General features: G+C 49.0%; 2 protein-coding genes and 1 long non-coding RNA gene across 10 annotated transcripts in view; 1 reads left to right on the forward strand and 2 right to left on the reverse strand.

Annotated features, from left to right (window-relative positions):
* Window positions 1-14385, reverse strand: part of PRKAG2 (protein kinase AMP-activated non-catalytic subunit gamma 2) — a 568070-nt gene that overhangs the window by 75695 nt on the left and 477990 nt on the right. The gene's annotated exons all lie outside the window — the stretch shown is intronic.
* Window positions 3434-14385, reverse strand: part of LOC127045049 (uncharacterized) — a 33859-nt gene continuing 22907 nt past the window's right edge. Inside the window, exons 2-3 of the mRNA XM_050940435.1 lie at window positions 5774-6549; window positions 3434-4034 (exon numbers count right to left, since the gene is read on the reverse strand). Coding sequence (XP_050796392.1) covers window positions 3529-4034; window positions 5774-6296 — 1029 coding nt within the window. The 5' untranslated portion in view covers window positions 6297-6549 and the 3' untranslated portion in view covers window positions 3434-3528. The remainder of the gene's footprint in view (window positions 4035-5773; window positions 6550-14385) is intronic.
* On the forward strand, window positions 4289-5060 carry LOC127045056 (uncharacterized). Of its 2 annotated transcripts, XR_007772609.1 has the most exons (4): window positions 4289-4341; window positions 4448-4500; window positions 4553-4605; window positions 4869-5060. It is a non-coding gene; the product is annotated as an uncharacterized LOC127045056 (long non-coding RNA). The 2 variants fall into 2 exon arrangements; XR_007772608.1 differs by lacking the exon at window positions 4289-4341 and having other exon boundaries at window positions 4371-4500.

The following is a 14385-nucleotide window of genomic DNA, read 5'->3' on the forward strand; positions in this document are numbered from 1 at the left end:
AGTTAGTAGGTGAGGAGTCAATTAGGCAGGGGATTACAGGAAGAGAAAGGAAGGTCTCATGGCTAAGGCAGCTGAATGCTGCCCTGGAGAATCAGATTCTCTATGACATAGGCAGGGATATGTGATGCCAAGCAAGTCTCTTATAGCAAGCTTTTCAGAAGTGGTCATTAATTGTGTGTTTCTTATTTTCTGGTGCCCAACTTGAGTCCCTGAGATCTGATTTTTCAGAAATGTTAAGAGCTCACAGCTACAACTGAAGTCAGTGGGAGCTGTGCTTCCAATAGTGTGTTACATAATGTTAAGAACTCTGAAATAATCAGGCCCTGTGTGTCTTAAGTTAGGCACCCAAAATTAAGATCAGCAGTATCTATTAGTCTGTGACTCAATTCCCTGCTCTGTACAATGGAGATAATACTGCCTCCTCCACTTACAGGGGAATTGTGAAAGTTTGTTATTTGTGAAACAATGCATTCAGATACAAATAAATAGTGATAAGCACCACAGAAAAGCCTGTGTAGAGTAACTGGAGTTCAAGATGTGCTATCCATATGCAGATTCAACTGATGGTGGGCATATGCCTCAAGATTAGAAACATTTCACCAGCAGTTCAATACCAGTGGTTCTCAACCTGTTTCTGTTCTCAATGTGTTACCTGGGCCGCAGGTTGAAAACCACAGCGCCCCCTAGCTACCCCACCCCCCAATTCCTCCACCCAGAACCCTCTGCCCAGAGACCCCTTCACAGAGTGGGGCCAGGAGCAGAGTGCTGAGCGGGCAGCAGAGACCCTGGACCCCACTGTGTAAGACTGGGGGACCATCGGGACCCAGACGCTAACCCTGCCAGGGTCGGGGGCATCCAGGAGCCCCAAAGCTGCTGCTGTGTGAGGTTGGGGGCAGCCGGGACCCTGGAGCCTGACCCTGCTGTGTGTGTGCGTGTGTGAGAGAGAGAGAGAGAGAGAGAGAGAGACAGAGAGACAGCCCGGGCCCCAGCCCTGACACTGCATGAGACCAGGGGAAGAACAGCCCAAAGCCTGCAGCCTGGACCCTGAGCCTGCCATGCGGGGCCAAGAGGCAGCTGGCAGACCAGTATGTGGCCTTTAGCACACACCTGAGCTGGGCTACAGCTGTGTGTTAATTGGGCTGCATGCAGACCGCGAGTTGACAACAGCTGATCCATACAGTCCACATGTGGCCTCCCAGTCATCATACTCTGTGACAACAGCATACAAGGGCAAAGGGCATCAGATGCTATTTGGTTCCTTCTTGCCAGAGGATTGCCAAAGAGGACTCAGAGGTAGACAGGATGAAAGGGCAGATTGCAGAATGTGTATGTGGACAATAGTTGGTGTACAAGTATAACTGGAATTCAAGGTAACTTCCCATTCTCCTTGAAGTGCTTGTCCATATGCACACTCCACTGATGGTACCTCCCAAATAGTGACTGACTTAAGGAGGTGGGCTTGGAGTGATTAGTTAGACAAGTGAAGAACTGCTTCAGCAAATGCAGCATCGGACTTGGAAGCCTGAGATTAGGGGACAGTATTTTGAGAATGTATACTGATGTCAAACACAACTGCTTTGCAGATGTTGATACCAGTCAACTCTGTGTTCTTGGGCAACCAGGGTGCAGTATCCAGACTGCCTGACTCATGGAAGACATCCCCCCTCCCCCACCAGTCTCTGCTTGAGCCAAAACTGATCAGAGAAAAGACTCGCAGAGAGTAGTGAAGGGTGTTGGGAAATACACTTAGGCCATGTCTACATCTAAAACTTTGCAGCGCTGGTTGTTATAGCTGTATTAGTACAGCTGTATAGGGCCAGCGCTGCAGAGTGTCCACACTTACTGCTAGCAGCGCTGCAAGTGCTGTTAGATGTGGCCACACTGCAGCGCTGTTGGGAGTGATGCATTGTGGGCGGCTATCCCACAGGGCACCTCGTCCCACAGCGGCGCTGGGGCTTGTGGGAAGGGGAAGGAAGTGTGATTGTCCTTCTGCTTCCTGTTCCTGTTCCAACGGCCAGCGTTGCTTTGGTACACATGCGGAGCACTGTGGCAGCATTGTGACTCTAAAGCGGTTTTTCTGCATTATCTTTCAAGAATGGATCCTCAGGTACTGAATACCTTACTAATGACTATTGCCAGCACATCTCGCCTTACTGTGGATCTAATCCTTAGGCTGCTAAATGTGCGTGTGACTGACATTGAGGAGTCGGACGATGGTACTGAATCGCATCAATATGCAGACAGTACAATGCTAGTGGCAATAACAGACGTGCTCTGCTCCGTGGACCGGCGCGTTTGGGCTCGGGAAACCAGCACTGAGTGGTGGGATCACATCGTCCTGCAATCATGGGATGACGAGCAGTGGCTGCAGAACTTTCGTATGAGGAAAGCCACTTTCATGGGACTTTGTGATGATCTCGCCCCCAACCTGCGGCGCATGAACACGAGATTTAGAGATGCCCTTTCTGTGGAGAAGCGGGTGGCTATTGCAATCTGGAAGCTGGCAACTCCAGACTGTTTCCGATCTGTGGCGAACCAGTTCGGAGTGGGAAAGTCCACCGTTGGAATGGTGCTGATGCAAGTTTGCAGGGCCATTAATCGAACACTGACAAGAAGAACCGTGACTCTTGGTAACGTGCAGGACATTTTAGATGGCTTTGCAGAAATGGGCTTCCCTAACTGTGGAGGGGCAGTAGATGGGACGCATATTCCTATTATCTCTCCACCCCACCTGGCATCGGAGTATATTAATCGCAAGGGGTACTTCTCTGTGGTTCTGCAAGCGCTTGTGGATCACCGTGGGCATTTCACTGACATTTACTCTGGATGGCCTGGAAAGGTGCACGATGCACGCATATTTAGGAACAGTGCCCTGTTCAGGAGGCTTAGGGCCGGGACCTTTTTCCCAGATCACAAGATAACAGTAGGGGACGTGGAAATGCCCATCGTGATTCTGGGAGACCCCGCTTACCCATTAATGCCATGGCTCATGAAACCATATACAGGGAAGCTTGACAGGAGCAAGGAACGTTTCAACTACAGGTTGAGCCGCTGTAGAATGACTGTGGAGCGTGCTTTTGGCCGTTTGAAAGCTCGCTGGCGCAGTCTGTTCGGGAAGCTAGATTTGATGGAAAGCAGCATTACCGCAGTTATATCCGCGTGCTGCACCCTCCATAATATTTGTGAAGGGAAGGGTGAAAGGTTCAGTGAGGAATGGACCTCCGAGGTTAGACGTTTGGAGAATGAGTTTGCTCAGCCAGAGAGCAGGGCTAATAGGGAGGCCCAGGAAAGGGCTTCAAGGATTAGGGATGCTATAAGGGAGCAATTTGATGCTGAGAGCCAGCAGTAATGTTTGGTGCATGTGTTGTGCTTTGCTTTACCTTGCTGTGTATAATTAACCATTTCTGTCACCAATAAAACATATGGAAAGAAATACAAACCAAAACCTTTTATTTGTCATACAGTAAAAAACAGGTAAGGGGGTATGGGTGGTTCACAGTACATTCAGAGGTTTTACTATTTCCTATTTTACTCAATTGTAACCGTCTGATGCAACTCACCATTACTTTGCTGCAGAATGATGGGGGTGGAGTGCGCTGGGTAAGAATTAAACATATCTTGGTTACTAGGTGATGTTATAGGTGTTGGGGGCAGCTGATGATAATAAGGAACTGGGTGCTGCATAAAGCTATTTTGAGGATACACAGGGGGACAAGGAACAGTGCTTTGGGAAGCCTGTGGGTTAGCACGGTATATATTTGCCTGCATGGCTACAAGAGACTCAAAAGACTTGGTTTGGCGAGACAGGAGTCTCATCATCTGCCTGGCTATTCTTTTGGCAGACAATTCCTGTCTCCTGCTTTCAGTCAGCCTCCATTCCTGTACACTTTTTCTCCACTCCTCAGTCTTCCTACTTTCCCTGTTGTAGTGGTTCAGAACGGTCTTGATCAGCTCCTCTTTTGATTTCCTAGGATTGCGCCTCAAATTCTGCAATCTACGTGAGGCCGGTGACACAGCTGCATTACTCGAGTTGCCTAGAAAAAATAGAGATAGAGACATGTAATACACAGGGGCATCATTGTTTATTATCAACTTTTGAAGGACATTGGAAACTGTAGGTAGCATCCCTCTCACATACCTCACATAACACTGTAGAGTTCAAGAAAGCTAAGACATGTCTAGCAATGGGGTGAGTACTTTTGCTTAAAATTCTCCCATGTTAGTGGGATGCCTTGGTTCCTGCTCGGAAGGGGGGCCGGGTGAGGAAAAAAGCACCCCGCAGGACACGGTTTCCCGCTTGGAAGGGGGGGTGGGGGACGGACAGAGCACAAAGCAGGGCAGGTTTCCCGCTTGGAAGGGGGGGTGGGGGGACGGACAGAGCACACCGCAGGACACGGTTCCCGCTTGGAAGGGGGGTGGGGGACGGACAGAGCACACCGCAGGGCAGGTTTCCCGCTTGGAAGGGGGGGTGGGGGACGGACAGAGCACACCGCAGGGCAGGTTTCCCGCTTGGAAGGGGGGTGGGGGACGGACAGAGCACACCGCAGGGCAGGTTTCCCGCTTGGAAGGGGGGGTGGGGGACGGACAGAGCACACCGCAGGGCAGGTTTCCCGCTTGGAGGGGGGGTGGGGGACGGACAGAGCACACCGCAGGGCAGGTTTCACGCTTGGAAGGGGGGATCGGTGAGGAAGAAGCACCCCGCAGGACACGGTTCCCGCTTGGAAGGGGGGTGGGGGACGGACAGAGCACACCGCAGGGCAGGTTTCCCGCTTGGAAGGGGGGGTGGGGGACGGACAGAGCACACCGCAGGACACGGTTCCCGCTTGGAAGGGGGGGGTGGGGGACGGACAGAGCACACCGCAGGGCAGGTTTCCCGCTTGGAAGGGGGGGGTGGGGGACGGACAGAGCACACCGCAGGGCAGGTTTCCCGCTTGGAAGGGGGGGTGGGGGACGGACAGAGCACACCGCAGGGCAGGTTTCCCGCTTGGAAGGGGGGGTGGGGGACGGACAGAGCACACCGCAGGGCAGGTTTCCCGCTTGGAAGGGGGGTGGGGGACGGACAGAGCACACCGCAGGGCAGGTTTCACGCTTGGAAGGGGGGGGTGGGGGACGGACAGAGCACACCGCAGGGCAGGTTTCACGCTTGGAAGGGGGGATCGGTGATGAAGAAGCACCCCGCAGGACACGGTTCCCGCTTGGAAGGGGGGGTGGGGGACGGACAGAGCACACCGCAGGGCAGGTTTCACGCTTGGAAGGGGGGGATCGGTGAGAAAGAAGCACCCCGCCTGGATGCCTACGTGCTGGGAAGGGCAGGGGGGGGGTGGATTGGGGCAGAGGAAACAGACCGCCTTGCGCTGGGGAGCCGTGCTTCTAGCTACCTGCCCTCAATTATCCCTAAACTATCCACAGGCTTTCATAATGCCAGACATATCACTGCTGCGTGTTACCAAGGAAGAGCGGGAGGGTCTTCTACAGGAATGCGGATACCGCCCTGGCCCCTATGCAGCTCGCCTGTGTGCGGCCATGGTCCCCCCACCCCTCGCTGCACAGTGGATCGGACGAGTTAGCCTGACCGGGACAGGGACCACGCTGGCTCTACCTATAAACTTGTTAAAGCACATTGCCCAAGATCTAGCTGCAACTTTTCAAGAGATTACTCAGGCAGATTACACAGATGTCATAGATCACATCAATGGGCTATTCCACGTTTAGGCATGCATGCAATCAGCCATAACGAAAATCCTGCTATCACAAAGCATTGCAATCTACTTACCACGAGCACGATCCTCAGCTTCCTCATCAACGTCCGCTTCCAGCTGCTGTGACTGGCTAGTCTCCTCAGGGCTGGAGAAGAGCTCCTGGCTGCCTGTGTCCTGAGACTCCGGGGTGTCCCCCTCAACGCCAGTAGCATCACTGTATTCATCCTCTACACCATCCCCCACTTCTCCCTGCTCTGAACTCTCCATCGTGCTCCTAGGATTCACGGTGGGGTCACACCCAAGTATGGCATCCAGCTCCTTGTAAAACCTGCAGGTTGTGGGGGCTGCTCCTGAGCGTCGGTTTCCCTCACGGGCTTTGCAGTATGCACTCCTCATCTCCTTAATTTTTACTCTGCATTGCAAGGCGTCCCGTTCGTGGCCCCTTCTCATCATGGACTGCGATATCTGACCATAGGTATCGTAGTTTCTCCTTCTGGAGCGCAGCTGTGTTTGAACAGCCTCATCTCCCCACACACTAATTAGATCCTGCAACTCTGCATTGGTCCATGCTGGGGCTCGTTTGTTGCGTGGAGGCATGGTCGCTGAATGATTGATTGATTAATTGCACTCCACGCCTGACTGAGCAAACAGGAAGGTGATTTTTGAAATTTCCCGGGGCATTTAAAGGAGGGGTCAGGTGAGCACAGGGCAGAGGAGTTTTCTTGATTACCAGAGAGGTATCCTCAGGTATGCTGGGATACCTGCTTATTCCACGGAGGTCAAGAAAAGCGCTGGTAAGTGTCTACATTGCATTACCAGCGCTGGATCACCAGCGCTGGATCCTCTACACCTGAAACAAAACGGGAGTACGGCCAGCGCTGCAAACAGGGAGTTGCAGCGCTGGTGATGCCCTGCAGATGTGTACACCTTCAAAGTTGCAGCGCTGTAACTCCCTCACCAGCGCTGCAACTTTCTGATGTAGACAAGCCCTTAGACCGCTTCTGACAAGGGTGAGAAGATTAAGGCATCTCCATTAGCATACAGAACAGACAACTGCACTGAACTCTGGGACCAGAAAAGCAGGGAAGCACTACATCATGGGGGATCTCTGCTCCAAATGTTAATGAACCTATGCCTGAACACACCCAGCTCAGCAGTTATCAGACCAAATCTAGTAATGAATCCTTAACTGATAATCAAAATACTGAAGCAGCCTAATTGCATTGTGAGCTCCCCCGAAGAAAACGCCACCCATAGCCAAGAGTGATCAGTTTCTATTGTCTAGCCTAAAGAAAACCTTTGAGTCATTAGTTTACCCATAAACAAATCTAGTGTTCTCCCTTGAACAATTGTATTCTCTACAAAAACCCTTACCTATGCCCAAGTGTTCTGATACAGGGACCCAAACTATGCATCAGTTCCACTGGGACACCATCTTCTCCTGACTGATTGTGCTGGGGGCTCTGACCTTCTCCAGCACTCAGGACCCTGAACTACCACCATCACCTGAGAACCCTCACCAGTTCAAGCTTTATGGAGTGTGTGAGATCCCTCTCTCTCTCTTTTCTTTTCTACCTCAGGTATTAACCTTTAATAATTTAACTGTTATGTGGGTTTAGGCTCTCCTTGTGTAGTTATCACCGTGATTCAATAAATAACTTTTATGGTTAAGCTGGTTGCTTCTCTCTCCCTGAACTTTACTCTTTTGTGTTTTTAGCTTCCCTCATTTACTCTGCAGCAATGCTTTTTTTTACCTAAGCTAAAGATCCCTGTAGCGCTCAAAATACTGTGGGGTTTGCTCATCAAGTGGGTTACTACCAGTATAACTGTAACGTGAAAGTGCAGACAGGGACGTGCTAAACCTGTGGCATATAAGGGTTACAGCTTGGAAGTGCTACCTGGCCCAGCCTATTGAGCCCAGGGGCAATAGTGACAGCTTAAAAGTGCTGCTTGACCTGGTCCGCGCAGACTTGCTCTGGTGTGCGTGTGCGCGCGCTCAGCTGGTTCTGGGGCTGGAAGAACCCAGCCATGGGGAACCTAGGTCCTGCAGGATAGCTCCATTGGGAGGGGACTTGCAGAGGGAGGAGTAGAGCTCTATATAAACACACAAGTGACATAAGCAGTACGTTAATAAAATTACAGAACCCACTCCCCCGAAAAGGAACCCTAATAAATGAGCATACCCCAAAGTAACGGGCAAATCTGGTAACAATGTCTAATACTGGCGAACTACAGAGCCTTTCAACTTCTCTGCTATGGAGATGAACAGTCTTGATGACTTCCTATTTAGGTAGCAACTTAGCACTCTCCTAATGTCTAGAGAGTGTATAGCGCTGCCTCAGCTCCAGGCACATGCAGTTTCGGGAAGAATAGTAGGTGTATTTGTTGGTTCAGCTGAAATTCTATTACTACTTTTGAACAAAATTCAGAATGTCCTTGTAGAATACGGAGTACATCAGATCAGCCAATGCCTGCATTTCCCTATCTCTTCTGGCACAAAGCTATATCAGTTAAAAATATCACTTTCATGGAAAGGTGCAGTAGGGAAGAAGAGGCCATGGATTTGAAGGCTGGCCCCATGAGGGCTGAGAGTACCAGGTTCAAGTCCCATGGGGACAGAAGTTTCTTAACTGGTGGGAATACTTTAACTAGGCCTTCCTGGGAACCTAACTACAAACAGATGAGAAAATATTGTATGGCACTCCACCAGTGGATGGTGAGCTGATATGGCCACTAGGTGCAACTTGACAAAACTGAGGGACAGGTTTGTGTGTTTTAACCAAAGTAAGCAGCCAAGTATTTGAAGAGTGATGAGGCATCATGGATTTCTGGCACTAGTGAGAAAAATACTGTCCATTTTACTAGATTGTGAGAACTTCGCTAACAGCAAAAAAGAATCAACTCTGAAAGAACTTTCTTGTTCTATTGTTGGCATCCACCTAGCTATACAGTGATATGCAGGTGTCAAACAGTTCTGCAGTGACTCAAGAACATGAGTACCAAGCTCATGGCAGACAGTTAAGAAGCGGGACACAAACCTCCAAATTAGTTTCAAGTGGATTTCACCAACCACTCAAATGTAAACTCCTCAAGCACTAACAGCCTTAACATGGAGTCACAGACAGCCCCTTTGGGCACTGCAATCTATCTTGCCACCCAGGTAAGCCTCCAAAACTCCCTTGCACCAACCCTCCACCCAAATTCAGATTACTTCCACTCTCAAGGGACTAGTCACTTTTAAGATACAAGAAGTCCAATTATATCTCATACCAAAGAGAACACTTGTAGCCAATCCTATAACTATATAAAAATGTATTATATAAAGGAAAAAGAAATAAGACTTATTTCCAAGGTTAAAGGAGGTAAACACATACAAATGAGTTAGTCTTAAGTTTCAAAAGGTAACAGAAGCTTCTATAATATGCAAACTCTATAGGTCCCTTAGGACTAACTCAGGCTACACACTGGGGATCTCTTGTTTATGCCTACAAATCCTTGCCCTTGAGAATCCAAGCAGCACAGAAATAAAAGTTCAAGGAGAAACTGTTCCGTACCACCCCCCCATGCTTCTCTGAGCTGCCAGTTCAGCTGATGGAAATAATTCACTTTGCACATCTCCTTTCCACGTGGAGGGAAGCCTTCTACAAAAGCTCCTCTGTTGGGCAGTTCACTCCTTTGGTCAGGAACCAGCATTTCTCACTAATTCATGTCTCTTTCCTGTCTAGTGATTTACACAGAGAATTACAATGCAAATGCTCAAATACTACCTTACAATATGAGACAGGTATGTTAAGTACATGAGATTAATGAATGCATTCAATAACGTCTAAATATTAAGTATATTTTTACAGTTCTAATACCTATTTTAGAAATATTAAACACAGACGAGCCAGACTGTTTCTACTACGCATTTGGCAATATCCAAGTGAGGCATGGAGATCTTGGCATAAAGTGGTATCTAGTATGCCACTGTCACAGCAGGGTTGTCAGATTTGGGTGTAGGTTTTGTCCATGGTCCTGAGACAGAAGGTCTGGAAGCAGCTGTAAGGTTCTGGTTTGAGATACTGATTGGTTCACAGTTGCTAAACTTCTATTGCCTGGGCCATGCAAAAGCTATGAGGATTAGCTTGGCTGAATCTTGTTTGCAGAGCACTCTATGAATCAGAGGTGTTGGGGAGCGGTGGGGAAGAGAGATACACACACATCATGTCTCCTGAACGTGGTATTGGAAATGACTCTTAGACTCATTCCTACCCTTGAGCAGAATTTGATGCTTCTTGTATTGAGTGGTGAAGAAGTCCAAGGCTTGGGGCAAGCCCAAGATGAAGACATTCTCCAGGATCTGGTCTTTAAATCATCCGTTCATTATCTGGGAGGAAGTATCTGTGAGGTTGTCTACATGCATGTTCTGTGGTCCAGGAAAGCATACTGCTTTTAGGAATAACTAATGTTTGAGGCACCAATTCCAAAGCCTGATGGCTTCCTGGGAGAAAGAGAGGAAGCCCTTACTCCACATTATTTGTGGATATAAAACATGGTGCTCATGTTTGCCAGTCATGATCTGTACCAACTATCCTATTAGGTGGCGGAAGAATTTTCAGATCTTCCATACAGCTCAGTTCTAGGAAATCGATGTGCGTTCTCTTCTTCCTTGGGCAGGATGAGCCCTGTACCTTTAATCTGTCCATATGTACACTCCACCCTAACAAGGATGGATCCATGACATAGGCTAGGATGGCAAAGGCACCCAGAAAGGGACCCCCTCTACAGGCATTTATTGGGTTTTTCCACCATTTCAATGATAATAGGATCAAGGGTGGGATGAGGAGAGATGTCCAGGTGATGTTTGTTGGCTGTCAAAGCCAGCTTTAACCAAAATCTATCAGCATCCAACGTGAAGTCTAGCATATGGCATTATGATGTGCAAAAGGCCACATGACCGCAGAGGGGGAGACATCATCTTATATAGGTATGTCTTCTCTGGTTGAAAAGTTATGGCAAACAGTTCAAATAACTTGCCTTGAGGTAGGTAGGCCCTGGATGTGGAATTGTCTAAGATGGCCCTGATGAATTTGATTATCTGAACCAGGATTAAAGTTGATTTCTGTTTGTTGACGTAGGCTTAACTTCTGGAAGCAAGTGAACATGTGTTCAGAGGTCAGTTGAGATTTGCCCTGTATGAGCCAATCTCCCAAGTTAGGAAATATGGTGATGCTGCACCTTTTCAGGTGAGCTGCCACTACTGATAGTACCTTGGTACTGGACTGGTAGCCTTCTTCATATTGTGGCGATTCTCAAGGGCAGTACTTGATACTGGTAGTGATCCTGGCCTACTGTAGGTACTTCCTATGGCGTGGAATGATAATGTAGAAGTATGCATCCTGAAGGCTGAGATACACAAACCAGTCTCTGTACTCCAGAGTTGAGATTATCGATGTAAGGATGTCCATCCTGAATTTCAGCTTGCAAATTAGCGTGTTGAGGTTCCACAGGTCCAGGATAGGGAAATAGCCGCTGTAAACTCCATTTCCCCCATATTGTGAAGTGATCTCTTCTATGATGTCAGGACATCCTCATGCTTCTCTCTAGAAGTAATGGATCCTCTTGAGATGTGTCCCTGAAAAGGGATGGGGAAGGGGCTTTAGGTGTTGTAGCCCATAGAACTGGCTTTACCATTTTAATTTTGCTTAGCAGTGATGCAAGGAACCTCCTGGTCTGTATCTTGTAAGGCATCATCATAAGCAGTCAGCACAAGGCTTTGCTGCCTATGAAGTTTGGCATAGATAAATGGCCCAGCAGTCCCCCTAAGTTTTGGGGACTCAGGAACAGTGTGCTTAAGGGAGGAGTAACTGCAGGAACACTGAACTGACACTAGACTTGGATATTTTAGAATAGAAAGATTGGAAGATGCTTAATCACAAACTTACCTTGGTGACGATTTATGTATATAGTTGTGATGGGTTGGCTCACAGAACCCAGCTTGGGAACTGCCAACTCATGTGCCAAGACTATTTCTGCCCCTGCTTTTCTGCCCTGGCAGCTTAGGACTGCAGTGCTCTGCCTGGTTTGAGCCAGGCTCGCTAGCCTGCTGCAAACCCAGACCTAGGTCTGAACCATGTCCCCAACAGCAGTAGGCTTGACTGAAAGCAACTTACAGAAATGTTCTTATCTTTAACACTCAGATGCCCAACCGCCAGTGGGGTCTAAACCCAAATAAATCCATTTTACTCTGTATAAAGCTTATACAGAGTAAACTCATAAATTGCTCTCTCTCTGTAACACTGATAGAGAGATATGCAAAGTTGTTTGCCACCCTAGTATTAAAACATACTCTGGGTTAATTAATAAGTAAAAAAGTGATTATTAAATACAGAAAGCAGGATTTAAGTGATTCTAAGTAGTAACAGACAGAACAAAGTGAATTACCAATAAAACAAAGCATGCAAATCTAAGTCTAATACAGTAATACAACTGATACAGATAAAAACTGTGACCTCAGTGACTTCTGCAGCAGCCGGTGCGTCTGGCCTGGGGGAGCTCAGGCAGCCCCTGCGTCAGTCACACTGGCCGCTGCTGGGACAGTTGTGGGCCAATCTGCCCCCGTCTCCCACCAGCTGCAGGAGAGTTTGGATGTGGCAGGGAGCTGGAGCTGGGGCAGGGGATGGAGTGAGGTGGGCTTTGGGCGGCGCTCACCTGGGGCTCCACGGAGGCGGTGACATCCTCTTTGCTTGGCTCCTAGGCAGGGGCACGGCCAGGTAGCTCTGTATGCTGCTTTCAGGCACTGCTCTCGCGGTTCCCAGCCAATGGGACCTATGAAGCCAGCGCTGTGGGAAGAGGCAGCACGAAGAGCTGCCTGTCCATGTCTCCGCCTAGATGCTGAGCAAGGGGGATGTCACCGCTTCCAGGGAAGCGCGGAGCCAGGTAGGGAGACTGCTGGCCCCACCAATGTTGTTCTCCCCCGCTCGCCCCCTGAGCAACCACCGCCACCCTCAAAGATTTAGTCAGTGGTATATTAGACTATTTTGAAAGGAAAGCTCTAGAGAAGGGGTTCTCAAACTGTGGTTTAGAACCCCAAAGTGGGTTATGATCATGTTTTAATAGGGTTGCCAAGGCTGACTTGGATTTGCTGGGGCCCAGGGTTGAAGCCAAAGCCTGAGCCCCAAGGCCAAAGCCGAAAGCCTTGGGTTTCAGCCCTTGGCAGCAGGGCTAGGGTTACAAGCCCTCTGGCTGGGGCTGAAGCCCTTGGGCTTGACTCCCCTTCCCCCCTGCACCAGGGGTGGTGGGGCTTGGGCTTTGGTCCCCCTACATGGGGCGGCAGATCCTGAATGGCCTCAGGCTTCAGTCCACCCTCCTCGGGGGGTGTAGTAATATTTGTCAGAAATGCAGGGTCATGGTGCAATGAAGTTTGAAAATCCCTGGTCTAGAATTTCTAGAGTTGGTAGAGTAGAATACGTCTTTCAACTGTCCCATAAAAATTGATGCTTCTGAGACTGGAAGGGTTGGTTGGTGTGGGATGGAGCAATAGGCTGTCACAGTCTTCCTGTGGAAAAAGTGACATTTCCTAGGGGGTTTGGATGTTCTTTGATGCTAGAAGGGAGGCAGATATGATCCCGGAGAGGAATAGGCCAGTTTGAAATTCCACTTAGGACCTGCCACATACTCTCCAAGGGAACTCTGAAGGACTCGTGAGCCTCTCTATGTAGGGAGGGCCTCATTAGAGCTGAATAGTTCAGCTACTTTGAAGGGAAAGTCCTCCACTATCATTTAGACTTCTAAGGAATTCTGATCTCGAAAGCCAGGATGCCTGCCACATAACGATCACTGATGACATGAATCTGGAAGCCGTTCTGCCACATCCTGTGTCACTTACAGGCTTGTCCTGGCCGCTAGCTGGCCCTTCTTATCTATTGACACGAATGCCTTGCAAATCTCGATTTGCAGGCCATCTGAAAAGGTAAGCAGTTTCATGTGTGCAGAAGTCAAATGGTCAGTATGGCCAAGTAATAGGCCACATGGAACTAACTGGCTGAGGGAGTAGGCTTTCAAGCCAAATAAATCTTATCTCTTTGGTTCTCTCTTTTGGTGAGGACCTAAATTGTTTTTCCTTTTTGTTCACCACTGTGACTACCACAGACGATGGGACAGCGTGTGTGTCTGTGTACAGGAATTCCACACTCTTGGGAAGCATCTTATATTTTCTATCTTGCAAAAGGCAAAAGAATTGGGGCAGGTGTCTACCACAAGGGCTTGGCTGGGTCCATGATAGCCCTTTCTGACCGTGAGGTTATCTTTCCCATTGAAGAGGACTTGAGAATGTCCATTTACTTACCATTCTGCTCCTGAACTTCCTCAAGAGTTATTTGGAGGGCGAGGGCCTCAGTAACCTTTATTAGTAAATCTTGGAAACCTTTGTAATCATTTGACTGTGAGATTATAGTATCACCAAGACCCCATTTAGGGATGAGAAGAACAGGGTCACTGGGACTGGGGGGTCACCTTCTGGTGCATATTCTTCCCTCTGTTCCTATTTCACCTGCAGTTGCAGCGGAACCAGGAGGGGCTGTTGTGCGATCTGAGGGACCACTACCGTGGATGACAGTCTTCTGGTGGTGGTGTTGGTTCCACTGGCTATGGCTGATGTGAGGAGACCAACATCCGCAATAGGGCCATATGGGCCCTGGTGGAT

This window comes from Gopherus flavomarginatus, chromosome 2 (assembly GCF_025201925.1).
Source record: "Gopherus flavomarginatus isolate rGopFla2 chromosome 2, rGopFla2.mat.asm, whole genome shotgun sequence".
Classification (NCBI taxonomy): Eukaryota; Metazoa; Chordata; order Testudines; family Testudinidae; genus Gopherus; species Gopherus flavomarginatus.